Raw genomic sequence first — 26272 nt, forward strand, 5'->3', positions numbered from 1 at the left:
AGTAAGTGTTCTACCAAGCCCTTATATATGCTCCTCACGAAAATTATTAACAGCCTTGAAGGAGAAACTTCAAACGTACTGTGCGACTACATATGCCAGAAGTGGTGTAAATCAAATGTGGATTCTAAAAAGTTCTAAAGAACTGTTAATAAACTTGTAATCACAAAACTTTTCTCAAATAAACAACATCAAAACGTATGACTTTTCAACACTCTACACGACCATTCCTCACAATAAATTAAAGACTAGACTTTTTGACATCATAGACAGTTGCTTCTTCAACAAATATGGAAAACGCAAATATTCCTATCTAGTGAGCAGTCATCCAAAAAAACTTACATTGTTAAACACCACTCAGATTCCACGCACAAGTACTCTGAAGTTGAAATAAAAAATATGCTGGGGTTCTTCATTGACAATATTTTCGTTAGCTGCAGAACTGTAGCTCTCTGAAAAAATATTTTGACATAACAGAGAGCTACAGAGCCACCCCTTATAAAAACCTTCGATTTACGGCGCACAAAAAGTTGCGCACGGTTGAGGCCTTATATCGTTGTATTCTTGAGTTGCTGTCTCATAAATTTAATATTAAAAAAATCTTAACATATTTTCTTACTATACTTGTGTCTAAACATACCTTCAAATATTCATTAAAGCCCCATACGACCTGAAAACTCCCAGCTTCAAATGATTTCGTTTGTTGACGTAGCCAGATGTACGGAATTCCGAAAAATAATTCCACGTGAAAATACACGATTTTTACTGATCACATGGTTGCTATCGGTCCCTACCTTAAAAATTTTTTGAAGCGGGGTCAGGATCAAGAATCGAACCAAAGCTTCCTCGACTGGTTCTTATGACGTAAAAGTTGTAGGGCCGACATTTTTGTCAAATTGTGATTCCGATTGGATCGAAACACCCCCCCCCCCCCCCCCCCCCCCCCGGTGATTTTGATTTCACGTTTTTGTACTCCATTTTCATCTTTGAAAAATTACCCCTGGTCTGGATCACAGGCGTTTGTTTCATAAACTTGGTAAGCTAATTAGCACAGCTTACCAAGTCTATGAAACAAGCGCCTGTGGCACGGGCACTTGTTTCTGTAAATAAATTATGACGTCTGTTTAAACGAACAATACAGACGTCATAACTTGGTTTACAGCAGAGGGTCAACATATTGTCACATTTATACTTTACCTACAAAAAAATATGTAATTTTAAAAAAAAACTGCTTGGACAAACGTAAATGGTTACTTTGGTATTGATTAATGCACATATTCAAAAGAGTAAGGTAAGACAAATTCACGACAAAATAACAAAATAACTCTCCAACATTTCAAAAAATATTCGCGCCAAACTGAAAGCGAAACAAGACTCTCTATAATCGGAGGTAAAAAAGAAAGAAAGAAATTCGAACTCTCCAATGTTTTGCCAACAAGTCTGCTAAAGCATGAAATACGGAATGAAAAGTGTCGAAGTGATTTTCAATGATTGATGCTGTAACGTTCAGCATGGAGATGCATGAAAGTATTATACTGTAACACAAAGGTTTGTATGAGTCAGTAATGATAATTTACTGTGTTGAATGGATTTCGTCATAACTTTATTGTTGCTAGATATTCATATTGACAGAAGCGATCTTAAATCATTCAAAACCTGCAAATTTATTGAGAAATTGTTGATAGCCATAGGCGAATTTAAAAACAGAGCTTTAATATCCCACTATTCTGCTGACCAGTGTTAGAACGTCATATTATTTATGTCACAGCTGGCCGAGGAAGGGGGGAATTAGCGATATTTAAATGCAGTTGTGTGACATCCATATTGCATCGGATGATGACTAACGTTTCATGGATTTCTGGGTTGTTATTATTATTTTTTTTAATTCACAGGAGATTCAAAAAATGTGCTGTATTGAAATGATGAAGAATTTTCAGCATGGGTTCTGAGACAATTAAAAAAAAAGGAGTGTAGTATTATTAAAAGAAAATTGTGTCCGTGCATATCAAAGTGTCCTAATTTTTTCTTAACAAGGGAAACTGTACAGGGGAATGAAGTAGAACAACAATTTTCGTGGCATTGAATGTAGGATTTTTAATCAAGAAGACTTTTTTATTGTGAGTGGATTTTGCTGTCATTTTATCTGTAGTAGTTTTTCAATCACTCTCTACTTACAAGATTAAAAACTTTGTCTCTTACATTGTTGCAGTGATGATATTGAACGCTAATACTCATCGATTATCAAGAACTTATTATTTGTTCATCATGTATGTCTTTTAAATGATGTTACAGTCTTGTGTTTCAAGTCTTTGAAATTGTATACAATATCCCCTAGGTGGTTAATGTTGAATTGAAGCTGTTCAGGCATTTATTTTGTGTTACAAAGGCTAAAATTTAACTTGTTATTAGTGAAATGGTAATATGCTCCTGCCCAACAATATTACCTCCTGGATACATTGATGGTTAAAATTGTGTTGAGTACAAATAAATACATATTCATATACTTCTATAAAAATATAATATGTTTACGGTGTGACCGTTGAGACGAGTAAAGACCCCATAACATCTTACAACACAACTTGAGGCAATTCGTTTAACGCGGGAAATATAAAGAAGTTGATGTTTACAAACAGTGCATTGTGACGTCAGCATTAGCTGCGGCTGTTTTTCTTTCAACTCAAGCAATTAACCACAACAAAACATTTGAAGCTATGAGAAAGCTTGTCTGGAATTTAAAAACATTTATGGTACTTTCTAAACAATCTAATTATTTTAATTACGAATTGTCAACGACGTATACCGCGGTGACGGCGACATTTTTCCAGAAGCATTATGGATAATACTCATCTTTTTTCAGCTGATGAAGAGCAAATCATGTGTAATCATTGAAGCGAACTCGTCGTGATGCGAGCTTTGCTTGCTATAATACCATATATACTGCTTGCTATAATACCATATATACTCGCCTATAAGCAGTGCTCGAGCTGGGCTTCGCCATTTTCGCCAATGGCGAATTTTTTTCAAAAATGGCGAAAAAAAATTGAAAGTGGCGAAAATCCCTTTTTGCAATAAATTAAATCCTTTGTCAGTAACGCATTATCGCCTGTTTGTTTATGCAGTCAAAATCTGTTTATTCAGTCAACGCGTGCGACTGGAAATCTCGCGTCGCTCCAGTGCACACAGAGCTGGTCACAGCCTCAGGTAATATATGGCTGCAGAAAAGTCAGTGATTATGTAATAAAGTTCATCGGACAGCTGTTTACCCTGCTGTGGTCAATTGTTTAACATTTAAAGTCTTATTCATTATCGTGTTATCATCTCCACATTAATGTCAATTCTTAACCAGAGAACCGACCGGTAATTAAATTGGCTGTATTATTGTGTATAATGTATATATGAATACATCGATTGTTTGTTTTTGCGGCCAAACTCATTGATTACAAGATTTTGATGTGTTTGATTATAGTTCGAATATTTCATAAACAATGCGGTCGGTCACCATTGATATAGACATAGCAATTTTAATAAATAATTTTCTTTGAGGTTCGGTGCGCAACAGTATAAAAATGCTAATCTAATAAGACTATAAGTACCCCATTCTATTTTGACACTAAACTTGTAGCTTCTGACCCTAGTCAGTCTAAAATTAAAAAAATAACTATGTTTGGCTTTACAGTCAACCCCACCTGCTCAAACATCTGATTCTGTCCAAATTGCAAAATCTTCCATACAAAAATGGAAATTTAATAGGGAATGGTTGAGATACAACTCTAAATTGGGCTTGATGTTTTGTGACATCTGCATTTCGGGCAATGTACACAGTTTTCACTGAGGGGTGTAGCATCATGAAGTTTATATTTATATGATTTATTATCTGAATTTTGATTTCCATAATAGAATTTATCAAACAAATCAACTTCCTATTATTTCAGAAAGAAGTGTTTAGGTATGGTAGCTGGATATGATTAAGTAACGTAACTGATTCAAAATGCTAAAATACTAGTAAGTGTAATGAATAAAATAATATATAATATGATGGAAATAATTGTAAAGCATGTGATTATTTGTGCTGCGCCGCTCCCCGAAAAAGTGGCGAAAGGGAATTCTGGTCTAGTGGGAGCACTGCCTATAAGTCGAAGTTTTTGGAGTTACATGTTGGTCCAAAACTATATGTCTGACTTATAGGACAATAGGATTGTCCTAGCTAAGAAGATTTTAGTATTTTTCTGGATGGCGTAATGTATAGCCTAGTGGACGAAATGAACAAAATAGTAACTGTTTAATTTGTTGAGAATAAAAAATGAGATATCGATGTCATATCCCAAAATATTATTGGAACACAGATAAATACATAATACTATTGATATGAAATTTATTGATTTATGAAGAAAAAATATCTAATATTGGCACATTTATCAAATTTTTAAATATTATTTGAAACACAGGTAAAAACATTAGAGCATTGATTTGAAATTATCAACCGATTTTTGAAAAAAGTTAGATCGATATATAAATGGGTCAATGGCAATTTCCTCCCAGGGATTTTTTTTAGGGTCTTTAGGGGGTCGAAATAAGGCCCCATTCCCAATGCTAAAGAGCGGGTATTTTCCCCAATTTTTCTTTGAAATTACCAAACAATGAAAACTAATCTAATCAAGCAGGGTAGCCTAATTGTTCATAAATCTTCTTCACAGGCCCACAGATTACAATTTTTGCTTCAAAATTGCTTCAAAATTGTTAAGTAAACCTAATTTTTTGGCCTCTGTTTATTTGAGTGAGTTAAGCTTTGACCAAATTGAAAGATAGAAGAAGCCCAGTTATGCCTTAAAGCACTCTGGATTGTTTTTTCCCACTATTTGTTTGTATGGAACATTTTCCCCAATTTCAAGCAAATGTCGCTATTTTTCCCAAATGGAAAGGCCCAGGCCCTTGAAATCAAGACCTTAAAAACACCTGCCTCCGAAATAACGTAAAAATTAAACAACCGGCTTATAGGCGAGTGTATACAGTATATTACGGTACTACTATAGGCGAGTGTATACTACAGTATATTACGGTACTACTATAGGCGAGTGTATACAGTATGTTACAGTACTACTACAGGCGAGTGTATACAGTATATTACGGTACTACTATAGGCGAGTGTATACAGTATATTACGGTACTACTATAGGCGAGTATATACAGTATATTACGGTACTACTATAGGCGAGTGTATACAGTATGTTACGGTACTACTATAGGCGAGTGTATACAGTATGTTACGGTACTACTATAGGCGAGTGTATACAGTATATTACGGTACTACTATAGGCGAGTGTATACAGTATGTTACGGTACTACTATAGGCGAGTGTATACAGTATATTACGGTACTACTATAAGCGAGTATATACAGTATATTACGGTACTACTATAGGCGAGTATATACAGTATGTTACGGTACTACTATAGGCGAGTATATACAGTATGTTATGGTACTACTATAGGCGAGTGTATACAGTATATTACGGTACTACTATAGGCGAGTATATACAGTATGTTATGGTACTACTATAGGCGAGTGTATACAGTATATTACGGTACTACTATAGGCGAGTGTATACAGTATATTACGGTACTACTATAGGCGAGTATATACAGTATGTTATGGTACTACTATAGGCGAGTGTATACAGTATATTACGGTACTACTATAAGCGAGTATATACAGTATGTTATGGTACTACTATAGGCGAGTGTATACAGTATATTACGGTACTACTTGTGTTTTGGCAAAGTATTGGAAATGTCTAATTGTGGATTTTATTTATTTTTACTCACTACAGTTAAGTGTGTTAAAAACGTCTAAAACTAGAATACATTTAAAAAAAATTATATCAATATTTTTTTTTCAGAATGTGGGTAAGGTCTTTGACAGCTCTGTGAAATGTCATCACTCAGCTTCGTGACCGATTTTCCGCACCACGACCGTAAGACGTCCATTGTTGATGATCTTCTGTGTGAGATTTATGATCGTTGGTACGATGGGCGACATGACAGTTTTGAAAGCGACACCTTCACCGAGTGTTCCAGCACGTCGGAAGTGTACCACTGGAGGAGGAACTCTTTTCAGCTGGAGAATGACACTAAACACGCCTCACGGATCCTCCCCTCTGTTCTACAAACACAAAGTACACTTCTTTGAATTCTTTATAATTCTTATCAATAAACGCATTAGTGAAGAAAATTATACTGTGACAGGCTTAAACTCTTATAACTCTCCACCCCTCTCTCTCCCCCCTCTCTCTCCCTCCATCTCTCTCTCCCTCCCTCCCTCTGCTCTCTCTTTCTCTTTCCCTCCCCCCTCTCTCTGTCTGGGAAGTGTTAGAATAATCTATTCAAAGATTCTTATTCTCTCAGTTGAAACATCATTGGTTGAAAATTTAGATTAAATTATATAATTTATATTTGAAAATTTTATATTTTTTATAATTTCCTTCCATTTCTCGTGACTACTCAGTTTCTGTCTATATTTGACTCCCTGAATTTGAAAATAACAAGATACCTTTATTTTTAAAAAAAAATATGCAGCATGGTTTTATGTTAGGAGTTTAATTTCATTGATTTTCACTCCTCGTCCTTCGGCAATCTCAGTTTTATGTTTGGATTTTCTTTGTTTGGACAAAAAGGAATGTATTTATGATGTATAATTATTGGAGCATTGCATTTACTTATTCTCATGGAGATAAGAATATTTACGTTAGTTCATTTCTCGTGTTTACTGTTCATTTCCTCCTATTTTAACACTTCCTGACTTGTTCATAAAATTAAATTGCCTGTCACATCAGATGGCCTCTCATTGAACTCCTGGAGATCGATAAGATTTTAAACATTTTCAATAACAGTATGTCGTATTATTTCTCTAAGTGCTTAATTAGGCCAAATAAAAAATCTGTTTGCTGTTCCTCGACCGACCCCATTATTTTTCACCGACCATAAAGTTTCTGTTGGTAAAAATCAACAAACATACATTAGCAAAATTGTTGTACCACTGTGTGACAATTTTTGATCAGATACATAGTACATCTCTTATATATAATAACAAAGGACAATACACAGTACCTTACCTGTATATGGCAATGAAAGGACATTACACAGTGATTGGACTTCATGAACTATTCAAATACTGATCATGCTGATTAAGAAAAATTCAAAACAAACAAATATTATTACCTACTGACCCTATTTTGCATAGCTATACATGTATTGAACAGGGAAAAAACCCCATTTGTTTTTTGTTAGACCTGTGGAAAATAATTGTCTTAAGCTTAAGCTTCCTACAATATTGCTTTTCATGCTTAATTGGCATCAAATCTGCAACAGTGGTATATAAGAATCTTGAGCAATGTACAAACTACATTTAAATATTTTGGATGCCTTTTTATCACACACTCCTTATTTCAGTACTGAAGAAAGTCAACTTTTCAAATGTTTTTATTTTTTTTTTAAATTTAATTCACATATGAAGGAAGTTGACTTAGATAATGTTTTTTTTAATTTAATTCACATATGAAGGAAGCTGACTTAGATAATGTTTTTTTTAATTTAATTCACATATGAAGGAAGCTGACTTAGATAATGTTTTTTTTTAATTTAATTCACATATGAAGGAAGCTGACTTAGATAATGTTTTTTTTAATTTAATTCACATATGAAGGAAGCTGACTTAGATAATGTTTTTTTTTAATTTAATTCACATATGAAGGAAGCTGACTTAGATAATGTTTTTTTTAATTTAATTCACATATGAAGGAAGTTGACTTAGATAATGTTTTTTTTAATTTAATTCACATATGAAGGAAGTTGACTTAGATAATGTTTTTTTAATTTAATTCACATATGAAGGAAGTTGACTTAGATAATGTTTTTTTTAATTTAATTCACATATGAAGGAAGTTGACTTAGATAATGTTTTTTTAAATTTAATTTGCATTACATGTTTGTTTCTGTTATGTTAATCTCTGTTACTTTATGCACAAGATTATTTTAGTAATTCGTTGATTCAATCCCTTAGGGTGGTTAGTTTTCCAACAGTACATACATGTTTTAATTCAAACATTGAAAGATCACTTCTTGAAACTTCGTATTAATTCAAACTTTGAAACTTCCTATCAATTTTAAAGTCAAAGGTCAAGGCCATCTTGAATTTTGATTTTATCCTTAGTCTTATATTTCGAAAACTTTCAAAAAATTTTCGATGAGAGTCTAAGTATGGAGTCAGTTTAAGTGTGGCAGTATGCAATGCAATTACAAATAGTTATAAATAGCTTTGAAAAAACACACCCAGCAATGTAGGAATCAGTTGCAGAATTCCGGTACCGAATGCGTATTTATTTTTCTAGCGTGTTTAAAATTTGGCACAATCAGAGTAAATTCTGGCATCATCACGATGTAATGCTTCTTCTATGTGTGATAACGGATCAAAAAAAATTTTCATATTCTATTGAAACTATAAATTAGCGCTCTTGATTCCCTGCTAAAAACATTAAAGATTGAAATCCCACTAAAATCAGTACGCTACACTCTCAACTTTTGTAACTATTCTATGCTGACTGGGTCAGTCTGGTGCTGGTTTCCATGTGATGATAAGAGATGTGACATTATGATGACCTTCAATTAGACCATCGAGACTTTAATATAGGTAATGATACAAATGATGCTTCGCATTGTCATGTACAGCGGGTTAAAGTGAGAAAATGATACAGTACTGAATAGGGAACGATAATTCCCATTGGCGATTTAATTGTTTGTCATATACTACAGTATGTAAGCATCTATTCTTGTGTACGGGATCCTTTAAAGTTTTAAAAACACTGAGATTGAAAACAAGCATCAGAGTACGGAGATTGGTTTGGGATTATGATTTACAAATGCTTGCTTGGAGCATGTATTCTCTTTCAATGGGAGGTCTGTTGTGATCAGATTAGACATAATTTAATATACACTGCCATCTCCTGAAGGCAGGGTACGTACCATCTAACTTGTACCCATGTTTTAATTTGGCTAGATTTATCTACAAATTAATAAGATTTTATTGGAATTTTTCCCTTCATTTTTATTAATGAAAAGTGTCATAATTTTATTTAGAATATCTCATAGTTTAGGGTTACGTAATTGGTTAATTAATGGAGCATGATACTCTATCTAAATATTAAGATATATACCTGCACATTTCACTTCGTGGTTCATGCACCATACAAAAGAAACCCAGTAACCTGATATTGGGTGTTTTGCCACAGTAATGTTATTCTAACAGTGTGGTGATGCTCTTTTATCAAGCTATATTGACTTCCTATAAACTTTATCAACTTCCTCCACTGAATCTACATAACAACACAGAAATTTAATTCATTGAATCATGTACAACATGCAACATACCAAAAAAAAAAAAAAAAAAAAAAAAAAAAAACTAAGTTTTATAGGTCCAAGCAAAGATATATTCAAAGTGTTGTTTCTTTTATCATGTTTATGTGAAATGTGTGGTCTCGCAGTTTAACCAGTATTTCATGTCGTGCAATAAAAATATAAAGCATTCATGGCTAGAATTTTTTCATTTAAGGTGTTTTATGGACTAGCTATAAAATGTCCTAATTAGATTTATAAAATGGCTCCACATCAAACGCTAAGTCAATATGATGCACATGTTGAATTAACATCAAAGTTTGATTAAATCAACATGTGTGTTAATGGTGGTGGTGGTGGGGGGGGGGAATTTTTGAAATAAAAGAAAGATTACGGTTTAACCAAAGGAGGAAACTAAACACAAAAAAGGCTGTAATTCATTGCATTTGTTTGTCAATTGGATGGAGAAATATTGATTTCTGTTGACAATTTTTTTTATATGGCACGACCTTATAAAACTTCATAAACCCTTGTAACACCTGTTGGAGCATTATGGCAGCTAATGTAAATACCTGAGGCTATACAGGATTTGATTGGCCAGTTTATCAATCGTATGTAAATATGTGGTGTTCTATTTTGTTTACCAGGAGCAAAGTAGATTATGTCAGTATGAAAACTCGGCCCTAGCAATGTAATCCATAATGTTATTACGATTAACAATAAATATAACTTATCAATGAATAAAAAGGAGTCACTATGCTGATGTTGCGTTTTAGAAAATCACGCAGGCTGTATCAGGCGCAGTCATTCTGCAGTTGTTGAGTAAATTTGATTGAAAAGTATCTGTTTACATGAGAGAACCAGGATCCGTAATTACTGCGATCAATACACATTTAATGAGGGCTGCATGATCAGGGGTTGTCTTTCTTAGAGTAGAACTCGTTCAGCAGTGTATTCAAAGGGGCGTTATAGCTGTCATTTTGTCACCAAAAATTGAATTCAATGAAATTTACTTTATTTTATATATTTCAGTAACAACACCAGTATTTATTTCAAACACTTCTTAACCTCACAGCAGGTATATTGGATATGTAGTATTGGTGATTAAATAATTATTGTCTCACAAGATATTAATTCTTTCTTTATATATATTTCTTTACAGTGAAAGTGATTATCTAGCCAGGTTTTGTTAGGTTTCTCTTATATTGTTTTTGTACAAAATAAATGTTTTTATTATAGTTATTAATATATATTCCCATGGCATTAAGAGATTTTGAGAGAAAAAAAGTTGTCATTATTTTCACAGCTAGTTGCCCTTTAATGGAATAAAAAATATACCAAAATATAATGCTAGAGTATATTGCCTTTAAACTGTTCACTGGGTATTGTAAAAGCATTCAGGGGTGGATCTAAAGATTGTGATGGGAGAGTAGCTATGCCATTCCTATTCCTTCAGGGGTGGATCTAAAGATTGTGATGGGAGAGTAGTTATGCCATTCCTATTCCTTCAGAGGTGGATCTAAAGATTGTGATGGGAGAGTAGTTATGCCATTCCTATTCCTCTGCTGAAAAGGTTTACTCACAGTTGATTAATCTTAACCATATGGTAGGGCTGCAATCCAGCTCTCCCATGAAGGGAATCAATATCATCTAAGGTTGGATCCAAACCCCCTCCCCCCCCATTGAAATTTTCTGGATCTGCCCTGTTACAGCTAAAACTGACACTACATTAAAGGTTAATCGCATTGTAAGTTGTAAACATTTGACATTGCATGACCTCGACCCATTTCAGTATTAATTCATATTTATGTTCAGGTTTTTGGAGAGTAAGGAATATTGAGCATTGTTTCCAACATTCTGTAGGTATACCTCAGCTGAAGAAGACAGTCGAAGAACTACAACATCGGATCAACTTTGTGTCGTCCCGCCTTGTCCGTCAACTGAAGAGACGAGATCGGAGAATCGCCAAGCTCCAGCACAATTCTGACCTAGTGACAGCCATACTGCAAGCTTCTTCACAGAAAAGAAGTAAGTGTTGGGAATCTGTAGAAAAAAATATCAGTCGTGAGAATTTAAATATCAGAAGTGTGATAATACTGTGCATTTCCTTAAAGTTAGAAATAGGAAAACAGGTGACCTCACTGGGCTGTACAAATTACATTGTACTGTCTGTAAGCTGATCATACAGTAAAAACTGTCGGATTCAGATGCTGTGCAGGCCGAAATATTGCTTATAATGTATACATATCTCGGTACCAAACTTTGAACTCTTATAATGAAAATATTTTGTTTTCCGGATACTGTCTTATCTGAAGAATTTTTATGGTACTGAGCCTGTGCCGATTCCACAAGCCTCACTGTACTGACACGGGTTCGCTGATATTGTCTGTGCTGAATACAGAGATATTTTATCGGGTTGGATTTAAGGACTTCCATTATCATTCCCATATACTGCAATGATTACTAAGGTCCAGCAAGATACGATGTTGTATTTGTCATATGTGTAAATAAAACTTTACTGTCATGACACCAGAGTAACACCATTAAAACACAAACATGTCACCTTTATCATGTTTAGCAATAAATTTGGTGTAAGTTGAGACTTTGATATATGACAAGGTGTTTAATACAATAATCAATCATGATCTATTTACCATGGACCGATGCTTTATGGAACAGACAATAAAAAGAAGATAAAGGGGGGTGGGTGGGGGGGGGGTACATTTACTACCATTTTCATCTCTTTTACTTCTAACAATAAATCATCAATGGTAAAAGGTTTTGCATTGAATTAAATATTTTGTAAGTGGGCCTACATACTTTAGATTCCTTATTTTACGTGAGTACTTAATATGGTGAAATGACTCGTATACATCAGACCGCATGAATATGAATCCGCAATCCGTCTGTTAATCAAGAGTTCTTACATGTATCATGTGTATTTTAGCAACAGAAATTTAAAAGTGAGTAATTCTATTTTGTGAGTGGTACATGCCTCTTGTGAAATTGCTTGATAATAAATTCCTCATATATAGGAATCTACAGTTTACATTTCATATGTTAGCATGAAGACTGTTTTGCATAGACAAATCTTTAAGAGATTGAAGTACACCTTAATCTAGCAAATTTTTCTCACATTTGATTGGTATTAAGACACCAGATCATCTCTGAGTGATGCCCATATACTTCATCAACATATCAGACAACATTACAAGGGCATTACTGAGCAGGTCATCCCCTTGCAACAACGAGTACCACACTCAAACATAATCTTTTAATAACATTCCGTGAACTTTGACATAGATATCAATAGGTATTCCCTCCACCTACAATGTTTGCAGTAAGTATGAAATTGAAAAATCAAATTATATTCTTTTGTATTTTAACTAAATTAATATATAACATTCGCTGCAATTGATTATGACCTTGACCTATGACCTTTTGAAGAGAAATGCATTGGCAGTTTTATTTTATTTTCCAGCTTTATTTCCTTTTCCTGTTATCTTTGTTACAATGCAGTTATGAGAAGAAAAACTACAGTAAACAATACTGTCAGAGTCAGTGAATATTTGTGACTTTGAATTATAACATTTTGACCCCGGACATATGACCTTGAAATTAAAATAGATCTTTCTTTCCGTACCTTATTAACTCCTGCATGGCATTCATCTTATGATGTCCCCAACATTCTCGCATTTTAATCACTGACATTGACTTATGACCCTTTGACCTAGTAATCAGTTGGGATCTTTCTACCCCTACCTGTTACATGTATCTCTGCAGCACACGTAACCTGTGTTACACTAGACAGTTCTGTAACCTGTGTTACACTAGACAGTTTTGTAACCTGTGTTACACTAGACAGTTCTACACGTAACCTGTGTTACACTAGACAGTTCTACACGTAACCTGTGTTACACTAGACAGTTCTACACGTAACCTGTGTTACACTAGACAGTTCTGTAACCTGTGTTACACTAGACAGTTCTGTAACCTGTGTTACACTAGACAGTTTTGTAACCTGTGTTACACTAGACAGTTCTACACGTAACCTGTGTTACACTAGACAGTTCTGTAACCTGTGTTACACTAGACAGTTCTGTAACCTGTGTTACACTAGACAGTTTTGTAACCTGTGTTAAACTAGGCAGTTCTACACGTAACCTGTGTTACACTAGACAGTTCTGTAACCTGTGTTACACTAGACAGTTCTACACGTAACCTGTGTTACACTAGACAGTTCTACACGTAACCTGTGTTACACTAGACAGTTCTGTAACCTGTGTTACACTAGACAGTTCTGTAACCTGTGTTACACTAGACAGTTTTGTAACCTGTGTTAAACTAAGCAGTTCTACACGTAACCTGTGTTACACTAGACAGTTCTACACGTAACCTGTGTTACACTAGACAGTTCTGTAACCTGTGTTACACTAGACAGTTCTGTAACCTGTGTTACACTAGACAGTTCTGTAACCTGTGTTACACTAGACAGTTCTACACGTAACCTGTGTTACACTAGGCAGTTCTACACATAACCTGTGTTACACTAGACAGTTGTGTAACCTGTGTTACACTAGGCAGTTCTTTAACCTGTGTTACACTAGACAGTTCTACCTAGAACTGGAGTTGTATTATTCCTATAGTGTCCTCAGCATGGCTACATTCCAGTGCCAACTGTGACCTTGACCAATCACCTTAATCTAGAAATCCCAATGAAGCTTACACCTAGCAAGTATGAGGCTAATAGTCTTGATATGGTGTCCATAGCATTTTCCTTGGACACGGGTAAGTTGTTATAGCGTTACGCTGAATCTTTTACAACTGTGCTGCAAGATAATAACCTCGAAAATTAAAACATATCTGAATGCTTGTATGCGAATTTATAATGTGATTGATTATGTGTAGTTGAAAGTGCCAGTGGGGGTATTTCACTTGTAATGAAATGACAAAATGTAGTGCTAATTTTATATGCTACGGTATGTGTCAGGCTAGTACAGCCTGTGAAGTGATGGCACCAACAGATAAACCCACACAGAACCTGTTAAGATTTCATCTGTAAAAAAATAATTTCATTTTGATGGAAAAATGTTGAGTGAAGGAACATTTGCTATATGTTTTTAAAGTTTGAAGTTCAGTTTGGCTGGGGCTTAATATCTCAATCTCATAGTAATGCTCTACTGACTAAGCTATGGTATTACTGCGACACAGACATCACACACTACAAAAGAATCACCTGTGTATGTGATAAACAGGTAGCTGTTGAAGCACGGTGAGATGTGCAGATCTGAAGAGTTGATGAATTGAAGGAAATGGTGGCCAGATCTGATGCATTGCAGGCAGATATTCTTTGAATTTGATCTAACACGAAAACTGGTTGTATTTTCTCCCAACATGTAATCGGGGAAACATTGTGTGTGCTCAGAAAATGTCATCAATCTCATTGACATACTGAAAATTTCATACAGGATGGATTCTTTATTACATATTTTAGCTCACCAGACCCCTTGGATGAGCTTTTCTGATCAACATTGACTTTCAATAGATATACATACATACACACACACATATATATATATATGTATATATATATATATATATATATATATATATATATATATATATATAATCCAAATAGAAAGAGTTGATATCACACAGTCAAAATAATTCAATAAAAAAAGCAGGAAAATGTACAGTTCCAAAATATATTTAAATCACTAGCGCTTTCTGGATTTTAACATACAAATTAATAATACAAATTAATATATATATATATGTATATACACACACAACTGTATGTCCATTGTTAACCTTTTCTCATTTTTTGAGAGCCACAGACTAAATCCACAAAACTCCTTGGGTTAGTTTAGTGATTCAAGTTTGTTCATATAAAAGCTCTGTTCCGTCCAAGGGAAGAAGAAGCAGTAATGAGAGGGTGAGGTATTCAAATATACCAGAACTAGAGAAGCATTAATAAAACTTGCATGAAACTTTCTTACCTAAAAGTGAAGATGCATGATAAAGAGGCAACACTTTGTATGCATGAAATTATGCAGCATTTTGTTTTGTTTATGTGGGATTTTCTATTATTTGATTAAACAACAATATATTAAAATTCGTCATTAATACTCGAGTTGTACCTATGAAAAGACGTCTCTGAAGGATTTGAATTTTTGGCTTTTCCATTGAATTTTTAAGTAAAGATTTGTGAATAATGCAAAGATAAAGAAACATTTGCATACAGTTTTACATATGATATCATACCAAAATCTTTTGGGTGTCCTGTGTCCTTTAAAGTTTTTTTGAGGAAGATGTATAGAAAATCTTCAGAAATTCTTGAGAACAACACATGTTCAATTTGTCAAATCAACATGCAAGCATCCTTGTGTAGTGTAGATTCCAGTTTGTTAACATGAAGATCCCCATGGCAAGGATGGGGTCCCGTGAGGACTTTTAAGTTTTGCTTTGGAATATACAGGAAAAATTCTTCGAAAATTTTAATGGAGATCAACAAGGCAAGAGATTAATGTGGAAACTTTCAATGTAGTGTTTAAATTCAAAGTTTCTTCCCAGGGTTTCCAGGGGAGGGGGTACAATTTTTAAAGTTTCTCATTATCCTCGTGTTAATAAGGCGACAATTTGCCAAATTAAATTGAAGGATTGATCCTCATTTAGTGTTGACTGAATTTTTCTAGTCATAATCTTTGTGGCCAGGGCGGGTAAATACATGAAAGGTGAAAATAACAAACTGTGATCAATCTCATAACTCCTATAAGCAATACAAAATAGATAGTTGGGCAAACACAGACCCCTGGACACACCAGAGGTGGGATCAGGTGCCTAGGAGGAGTAAGCATCCCCTGTCGACGGGTCACACCCGCTGTGAGCCTTATATCCAGATTAGGAAAACGGAGTTGTCCGTAGTCAAAATCAGTGTGCCAAGAATACATATGATATGAGAAGTATTTACTATTTGGTTAAGTAATACTAAAATCATCATCACATAGTTTAGGTGCAGATCAGAAGTGATTTATATAACCTATACTGGACTGTACTAAACAGAGGAGATCCAAAGGTTTATTAAAGTCAACCTTTATTATAAATCAATATGAAAATCTTGTAGAATATGATGGCTTCCAGTAGTGTAAGAAATGATTACATGTTGCACCTTGAAATGCATAATGTCTAATAGCACTTTATTGATTGATACTGTGAAGTCATCGTTATTGTTTAAAACCAATGAGTCTCTAAAGTCATCTCTGTGAATACGGTGACTCGGGTGAGCATTGTTGCCCATGGACATCTTGTTCGTTTTTTTTTTATTCGCCTCGTAAAGTGAAATTGGAGACATGTAATAATCAGCCCACATGTATACACCAGTCCTCCGAGTCCTAAATTAATAAATGCTAGAAGAGACACGGGTTGTGATGCACTAGCATGTAGTGCTGTATATTAACTTAGCTGATGAAGGTGATGGATGGATGGCCAATCCCTAATCTCTGGTGAACAAAAGACTGAACATCTGAAGAGGAGGATGTGTGTCGCGCAGTTTTTATCCAATTAAGCTTTCACTGGTTGGAATGCTTTAAAATCCTCTAAATGTTAAAACAATGTGGCAGGAATATTGAATTCTTCATACATGTATGACCTTTAATAGTATGCAGTGAATTGATTATACTCAATGTGTACAGAATTTGTCTTTTATACAGAATCCCCCCTCTCCAATTTTGATATTTCAGGCCATGTTAAAAATATTTTTGTTTGATGTACTCCGACCCACATTTTTAAAGGTGGGGTCGGTATAGGTAAGGTTTTTTCTTCTTTTTTTTTTAACGTCATGAAAATTTCTAATATTTTCTTTTAAAATAAAGAGTATTTTCTATTTTTCAAGGAAACCAACCAAAAAAAAAAAAAAAAAAAAAAAAAAAAAAAATGAAATTTAAATTGCTGAAAAAAAAAAGATTGGGTAGAATCAAATTTAATGGGTTGGTCGGAGTACATCAAACAGATCAGTTTTTATTTTTGGCCTCGGCTATTTTTTTTTTTGTACTTATATATAAAAATAATTATGAACGAATCAAACTGCTTTTTTTGCAGTGAAGTGTGTATATGATATATGCATCAGGAATGGTGTAAAAAGAACCCAAACAAACTCATTGTATAATGTTACCATTGATTAATGTAAATCACATTTTATTCGCGAGAATATTATTTACGCCTAATTTCACGAGACTAGTCATTCACAAATAAATTCTTAAATATGGAAGACTTAAGCTATACATAATGATTCGCAAAAGTTATATCTCATGAATAAATAAGTAATTGTATCCTCGCAAAAATAAGGTCTCGCAAAATAAATAAAAAGTAATCTACAATATGTTGATATGTTTCATTAACATTCAGGTATTTGTTGAGTAACGGTTAATGGCATATATACACCACCTGAGCTTCTTTTCTGGGTTTCTGCAGTGAAGTACATATGTACTTGGAAAAAATTGCTACACTACCTTTTATAGGTTAGAGACATTAATCGTTGCACCAGGCTCCAGAATATGACAGGGATTCATTGTGTATTTAATCAATAATCAGCACCCCGAGGAGCGTCTTTAATTATTGGGAAATGCATTCTTTAGACGCTTATCTTTCAGACATGAATTTGTTATTATTTTTTGTCGGAAATTTCTAGGACTGCTAAAAAGAAAAGAAAAAAAAAAAGGTTATTAAAAGGATTTAATTCAGCATGTTGATAAACATCACAAATCTTCATCTCCTGTGCTCCGATTTCCTTCATAATTGGATTTATTACCCAGCTACAGTTTCATGGGATTGGGAATGAACATGATTTTCAAGTCTAAGAATTTCCATTAAGGCAGCCGGGGTTCATGTCTTTGTTTCCTAATTGATTTTGCATTCTTTAAAGGAAATATTTTCTCTCCTGGAAACTATTGGTTTTGACATTAAACCTGAAATATGGCCCCACTGGTCAATGTATACACCACGGAGGAGACTGCTGATGAGATATTATTCAGTACCGGTAATGATACTGCTGATAAGCATGTGTATCATGATATCATACTGTTTCATGTGGTTCTTGGTTTTTGGATTGGCAAAATGAGAACGTGCACCTATATTTGTATGTTCAAAATTCAGTACATTGGTAGGTCATGGATTGCTTTAAACTGTGCAGTTATGATTAAGCTTTGTCAGTTATTCATTGCACCTGAAGCTATACCTGGTGTCCCCTACACCACACCTAAACCACCCCTACACTCACAACCTTCATATACAAGAGGTTCCCACGCCGGATATCAGGTGAGCTCAAACCTATTGTTCCTACACACACTCATCTGAAGCAGAATATCTGTTAGTTATCTTCACCTTTATAGGAGTTATGAGATTGATCACTGTTCATTATCTTCACCTTTATAGGAGTTATGAGATTGACCACTATTCGTTATCTTCACCTTTATAGGAGTTATGAGATTGACCACTATTCGTTATCTTCACCTTTATAGGAGTTATGAGATTGACCACTGTTCGTTATCTTCACCTTTATAGGAGTTATGAGATTGATCACTGTTCGTTATCTTCACCTTTATAGGAGTTATGAGATTGATCACTGTTCGTTATCTTCACCTTTATGGGAATAATGAGATTGATCACTGTTCGTTATCTTCACCTTTATAGGATCGAGTTATGACATTGATCACTATTTGTTATATTCACCTTTATAGGAGTTATGAGATTGATCACTGTTCGTTATCTTCACCTTTATAGGAGTTATGAGATTGACCACTGTTCGTTATCTTCACCTTTATAGGAGTTATGAGATTGATCACTGTTCGTTATCTTCACCTTTATATGAGTTATGAGATTGATCACTGTTCGTTATCTTCACCTTTATAGGAGTTATGAGATTGATCACTGTTCGTTATCTTCACCTCGCACTCCACAGTCAGGATATGCTATTAAACCAGTAACTTTCTAGTGGAACTACATTTTGTCAGACAGACACGTTACCAGGTAAAACCACGCCCACCATGTTCTTAAACAGGATATGGAATGAAACTACAATCACGGGTTCCCTCTACAGAGCTCTATTGAAGCCATCCCTACAGTGTTCCCAAACAAGACCACCCCTAGTGTTCCCAAACAACACCACCCTACAGTGTTCCCAAACAAGACCACCCCTACAGTGTTCCCAAACAAGACCACCCCTACAGTGTTTCCAAACAAGACCATGCATGAAACCAGAGACAAATATAACATATCTGTCTCTGATGAAACCACGCCACCGCATCACTCAGAATGTTCTTATTCCCGGAGATTAATCCGCCAAACTAATACTAACACGCTTCATGAAAAGTATGCTTGCGCGAGGTGTTGCATTTCATGCCTTTATGTACTTTCAAAACTGATATTAATTTCTTAATATCATTTTAGAATTGAAAACTTCCAAAATTGACTGTATTTAGTAATAACCCAAGGGGAACATGCAGTTGTAGCAGAAAGTAACCGGGGAAAAAGAAATTTAAACCCCTGCGATTCGAACTCGCTATCGGCAGCCTCACACGTTCACCCGCTGAATTAAACGGATGGGCATATATATTTATTTTGGTTTATCTTAATTTACTTGGTAGTACCGTATTTGGACGAAGAACGGGGACGAGTGCCCGCCCTTCTTGCAAATAAATTCAGATTCACCGAAAGCAATTACATCATGACCAATTAAACTAAAATATAGAATGTTTATCATGTGAACTACTGTGGTCCATTTCGTGATTTTTACTATCCTAATGAAATATCGAATCATTGTCAGGTGGCCACGATACTTTTGCTCGCTTTCTTGCCCCATCAACACATCGAACAAGTTCCCCGAATCTTGCAGAGTTAAGACATGTCGACATGCAAGTTCCGACGATGAATATGGACTTTTTGATCGACTGAAGAGGACTTCATGTTAACACAGGCGGGTGATGAAATTGAAATGAACCACAGCGTTGGTGAGGTTGATTGAAATGATATTCCGAACATCGCGGTTATTGGTTTTTAAGTCGGGCGTACTGAGACAAAATTCGTTAAAGCACCCGAGGAAGATGTTGTGTTTTGTCAATATTCAAGATGTCCGGGATATCATTTAATCAATTTCACTGAAGCTGTGGTTCATTTTGATTTCATCACACACTTGCTATAATTAAGTTGGAGAACTTTGTTCATAAAAAGTCCGTATTATGTAAATTCTCCACGTAAACTCGGTCCAAAAATGGCGGTCCCATGTCACGGTAGGCGTGGAACAATAAGAACAAATGTGTGACGCAATAGCTGACGACATCCCAAGATAAATGAAAAGGTTTTGAATGCGACTTAAATGAAACGGCAAACTATATTGACAACCCAAATTTTCTCATAAAAATCGATTTGATGAATTGTAGATAATAATAAAAAAATGTGAATAGGTTAAAAAAATACGGAATTATTATCAGCCAAATTCAATATAGACAACTTCACATGTACATGTAGAAAGAAAATAGGGGGGGGGGGGGGGGGGGCACGTATATCCTGACCCGAAAATGGATACAAAATCTGATTTGAATAACTCAGTAGATTATTACATTTTGGAAGCAAATCAATCTGGATCTGAATTCAGAATTTTGCGGATTGGGCTACCCAGTCTTGTCACAGATTGATGGTTTGTTCGCAAAGAGGAAACGTATAAAGTTGCAATTTAGATTTTGTGTGAAAAATCCACCATTTTATGATCGTGAGGATGCATCACAAGGTCCGGAATTGATTTTCAGCAATCGGAGACAGCAAATCTCCGCCAAGGCCGGACAACCACGGCTAAGATCGTTTTAAAACTGCTTTCCATTTACCCGGTAATAACGTTTTTGCCAGTGTCGCCGAATGGCAATTTAGGTAGCATGAATGAACGCCGGTTTTACGAATTTGTCAGTGGTGTTGTCTGAAACGGACCGCTAATGGAAAGCCTCACTGAATTCAGATTTAGATTGCTTCCTTAATGTAATTATTTTATGGTAAAAGATTTTTTTGAATGTCCGTTCTCCATTCCTGTAAATACTATACTGTTATATATGGAAAAGCCAATTTATAGTCGTTTCCATGAAGTTTATTTGGGTCGTTCGAAAAGAGAAAACGTACTGTCAATTTGGGCGGGTGAATCATTACGTAAAACGTGCAAGCCTAGGGTTTTAGTAAATTATTTACATGAAAAACCTTTCCTTGTAATAGACGTCATATTCTAAGTGATCGCCAAGCCAAGCATTTGTTTAATTTTAACCGTTTGAATCTGCAGATATCAACATGAAATTAATATATCTATACAGGTATATATCTATCTATACAGGTATATATCTATCTATACAGGTATCTATCTATACAGGTATATATCTATCTATACAGGTATATATCTATCTATACAGGTATCTATCTATACAGGTAACTATCTATACAGGTATCTATCTATACATACAGGTATCTATCTATACAGGTATCTATCTATACATACAGGTATCTATCTATACAGGTATCTATCTATACAGGTATCTATCTATACATACAGGTATCTATCTATACATACAGGTATCTATCTATACATACAGGTATCTATCTATACAGGTATCTATCTATACATACAGGTATCTATCTATACAGGTATCTATCTATACATACAGGTATCTATCTATACATACAGGTATCTATCTATACATACAGGTATCTATCTATACATACAGGTATCTATCTATACATACAGGTATCTATCTATACAGGTATCTATCTATACATACAGGTATCTATCTATACATACAGGTATCTATCTATACATACAGGTATCTATCTATACATACAGATATCTATCTATACATACAGGTATCTATCTATACATACAGATATCTATCTATACATACAGGTATCTATCTATACATACAGGTATCTATCTATACAGGTATCTATCTATACATACAGGTATCTATCTATACATACAGGTATCTATCTATACATACAGGTATCTATCTATACATACAGGTATCTATCTATACATACAGGTATCTATCTATACATACAGGTATCTATCTATACAGGTATCTATCTATACAGGTATCTATCTATACATACAGGTATCTATCTATACATACAGGTATCTATCTATACAGGTATCTATCTATCTATACAGGTATCTATCTATACAGGTATCTATCTATACATACAGGTATCTATCTATACATACAGGTATCTATCTATACAGGTATCTATCTATACATACAGGTATCTATCTATACAGGTATCTATCTATACATACAGGTATCTATCTATACAGGTATCTATCTATACAGGTATCTATCTATACATACAGGTATCTATCTATACATACAGGTATCTATCTATACAGGTATCTATCTATACATACAGGTATCTATCTATACAGGTATCTATCTATACATACAGGTATCTATCTATACATACAGGTATCTATCTATACATACAGGTATCTATCTATACAGGTATCTATCTATACAGGTATCTATCTATACATACAGGTATCTATCTATACAGGTATCTATCTATACATACAGGTATCTATCTATACAGGTATCTATCTATACAGGTATCTATCTATACATACAGGTATCTATCTATACATACAGGTATCTATCTATACAGGTATCTATCTATACAGGTATCTATACATACAGGTATCTATCTATACATACAGGTATCTATCTATACAGGTATCTATCTATACATACAGATATCTATCTATACATACAGGTATCTATCTATACATACAGGTATCTATCTATACATACAGGTATCTATCTATACATACAGGTATCTATCTATACATACAGATATCTATCTATACATACAGGTATCTATCTATACAGGTATCTATCTATACATACAGGTATCTATCTATACATACAGGTATCTATCTATACATACAGGTATCTATACATACAGGTATCTATCTATACAGGTATCTATCTATACATACAGGTATCTATCTATACAGGTATCTATCTATACATACAGGTATCTATCTATACAGGTATCTATCTATACAGGTATCTATCTATACATACAGGTATCTATCTATACATACAGGTATCTATCTATACATACAGGTATCTATCTATACATACAGGTATCTATCTATACAGGTATCTATCTATACAGGTATCTATCTATACAGGTATCTATCTATACATACAGGTATCTATCTATACAGGTATCTATCTATACATACAGGTATCTATCTATACATACAGGTATCTATCTATACAGGTATCTATCTATACATACAGATATCTATCTATACATACAGGTATCTATCTATACATACAGATATCTATCTATACAGGTATCTATCTATACAGGTATCTATCTATCTATACAGGTATCTATCTATACATACAGGTATCTATCTATACAGGTATCTATCTATACAGGTATCTATCTATCTATACAGGTATCTATCTATACATACAGGTAACTATCTATACAGGTATCTATCTATACATACAGGTATCTATCTATACATACAGGTATCTATCTATACATACAGGTATCTATCTATACATACAGGTATCTATCTATACATACAGGTATCTATCTATACATACAGGTATCTATCTATACAGGTATCTATCTATACATACAGGTATCTATCTATACATACAGGTATATATCTATCTATACATACAGGTATCTATCTATACAGGTATCTATCTATACATACAGGTATCTATCTATACATACAGGTATCTATCTATACAGGTATCTATCTATACATACAGGTATCTATCTATAAAGGTATCTATCTATACAGGTATCTATCTATACATACAGGTATCTATCTATACAGGTATCTATCTATACATACAGGTATCTATCTATACATACAGGTATCTATCTATACATACAGGTATCTATCTATACAGGTATCTATCTATACAGGTATCTATCTATACATACAGGTATCTATCTATACATACAGGTATCTATCTATACATACAGGTATCTATCTATACAGATATCTATCTATACATACAGGTATCTATCTATACATACAGGTATCTATCTATACAGGTATCTATCTATACAGGTATCTATCTATACAGGTATCTATCTATACATACAGGTATCTATCTATACAGGTATCTATCTATACAGGTATCTATCTATACATACAGGTATCTATCTATACAGGTATCTATCTATACATACAGGTATCTATCTATACATACAGGTATCTATCTATACATACAGGTATCTATCTATCTATACAGGTATCTATCTATACATACAGGTATCTATCTATCTATACAGGTATCTATCTATACAGGTATCTATCTATACATACAGGTATCTATCTATACATACAGATATCTATCTATACATACAGATATCTATCTATACATACAGGTATCTATCTATACAGGTATCTATCTATACAGGTATCTATCTATACATACAGGTATCTATACATACAGGTATCTATCTATACAGGTATCTATCTATACAGGTATCTATCTATACAGGTATCTATACATACAGGTATCTATCTATACATACAGGTATCTATCTATACATACAGGTATCTATCTATACATACAGGTATCTATCTATACATACAGGTATCTATCTATACATACAGATATCTATCTATACATACAGGTATCTATCTATACAGGTATCTATCTATACATACAGGTATCTATCTATACAGGTATCTATCTATACATACAGGTATCTATCTATACATACAGATATCTATCTATACATACAGATATCTATCTATACAGGTATCTATCTATACATACAGGTATCTATCTATACATACAGGTATCTATCTATACAGGTATCTATCTATACATACAGGTATCTATCTATACAGGTATCTATCTATACATACAGGTATCTATCTATACATACAGGTATCTATCTATACATACAGGTATCTATCTATACAGGTATCTATCTATACATACAGATATCTATCTATACAGGTATCTATCTATACATACAGATATCTATCTATACATACAGGTATCTATCTATACAGGTATCTATCTATACAGGTATCTATCTATACATACAGATATCTATACACACAGGTATCTATCTATACATACAGGTATCTATCTATACAGGTATCTATCTATACATACAGGTATCTATCTATACATACAGGTATCTATCTATACAGGTATCTATCTATACAGGTATCTATCTATACATACAGGTATCTATCTATACATACAGGTATCTATCTATACAGGTATCTATCTATCTATACAGGTATCTATCTATACAGGTATCTATCTATACATACAGGTATCTATCTATACAGGTATCTATCTATACATACAGGTATCTATCTATACAGGTATCTATCTATACAGGTATCTATCTATACATACAGGTATCTATTTATACATACAGGTATCTATCTATACATACAGATATCTATCTATACATACAGGTATCTATCTATACATACAGGTATCTATCTATACAGGTATCTATCTATACATACAGGTATCTATCTATACATACAGATATCTATCTATACATACAGGTATCTATCTATACATACAGATATCTATCTATACATACAGATATCTATCTATACATACAGGTATCTATCTATACATACAGGTATCTATCTATACATACAGGTATCTATCTATACATACAGGTATCTATCTATACATACAGGTATCTATACATACATACAGGTATCTATCTATACATACAGATATCTATCTATACATACAGGTATCTATCTATACAGGTATCTATACATACAGGTATCTATCTATACATACAGGTATCTATCTATACAGGTATCTATCTATACAGGTATCTAT

At 34.0% G+C, this 26272-nt stretch overlaps 1 protein-coding gene and 1 long non-coding RNA gene across 4 annotated transcripts in view; one reads left to right on the forward strand and one right to left on the reverse strand.

Moving 5' to 3' along the window:
* Positions 1-5783: 5783 nt before the first annotated feature.
* LOC130047763 (uncharacterized) overlaps positions 5784-26272 on the reverse strand; it is a 23566-nt gene continuing 3077 nt past the window's right edge. Inside the window, exons 2-3 of the long non-coding RNA XR_008796571.1 lie at positions 11250-11423; positions 5784-6156 (exon numbers count right to left, since the gene is read on the reverse strand). This is a non-coding gene — a long non-coding RNA (uncharacterized LOC130047763). The remainder of the gene's footprint in view (positions 6157-11249; positions 11424-26272) is intronic.
* Positions 5926-26272, forward strand: part of LOC125654308 (TBC1 domain family member 30-like) — a 50554-nt gene continuing 30207 nt past the window's right edge. For 2 of the 3 annotated variants that reach the window (XM_048884210.2, XM_056143158.1), the window contains exons 1-2: positions 5926-6169; positions 11244-11408. In XM_048884210.2, coding sequence (XP_048740167.2) covers positions 5926-6169; positions 11244-11408 — 409 coding nt within the window. Of the gene's footprint in view, positions 6170-11243; positions 11409-12327; positions 12344-26272 lie in introns of those variants that run through there. The other variant, XM_056143161.1, reaches the window with a different exon arrangement.

This window comes from Ostrea edulis, chromosome 7 (assembly GCF_947568905.1).
Source record: "Ostrea edulis chromosome 7, xbOstEdul1.1, whole genome shotgun sequence".
NCBI classification, from domain to species: Eukaryota; Metazoa; Mollusca; class Bivalvia; order Ostreida; family Ostreidae; genus Ostrea; species Ostrea edulis.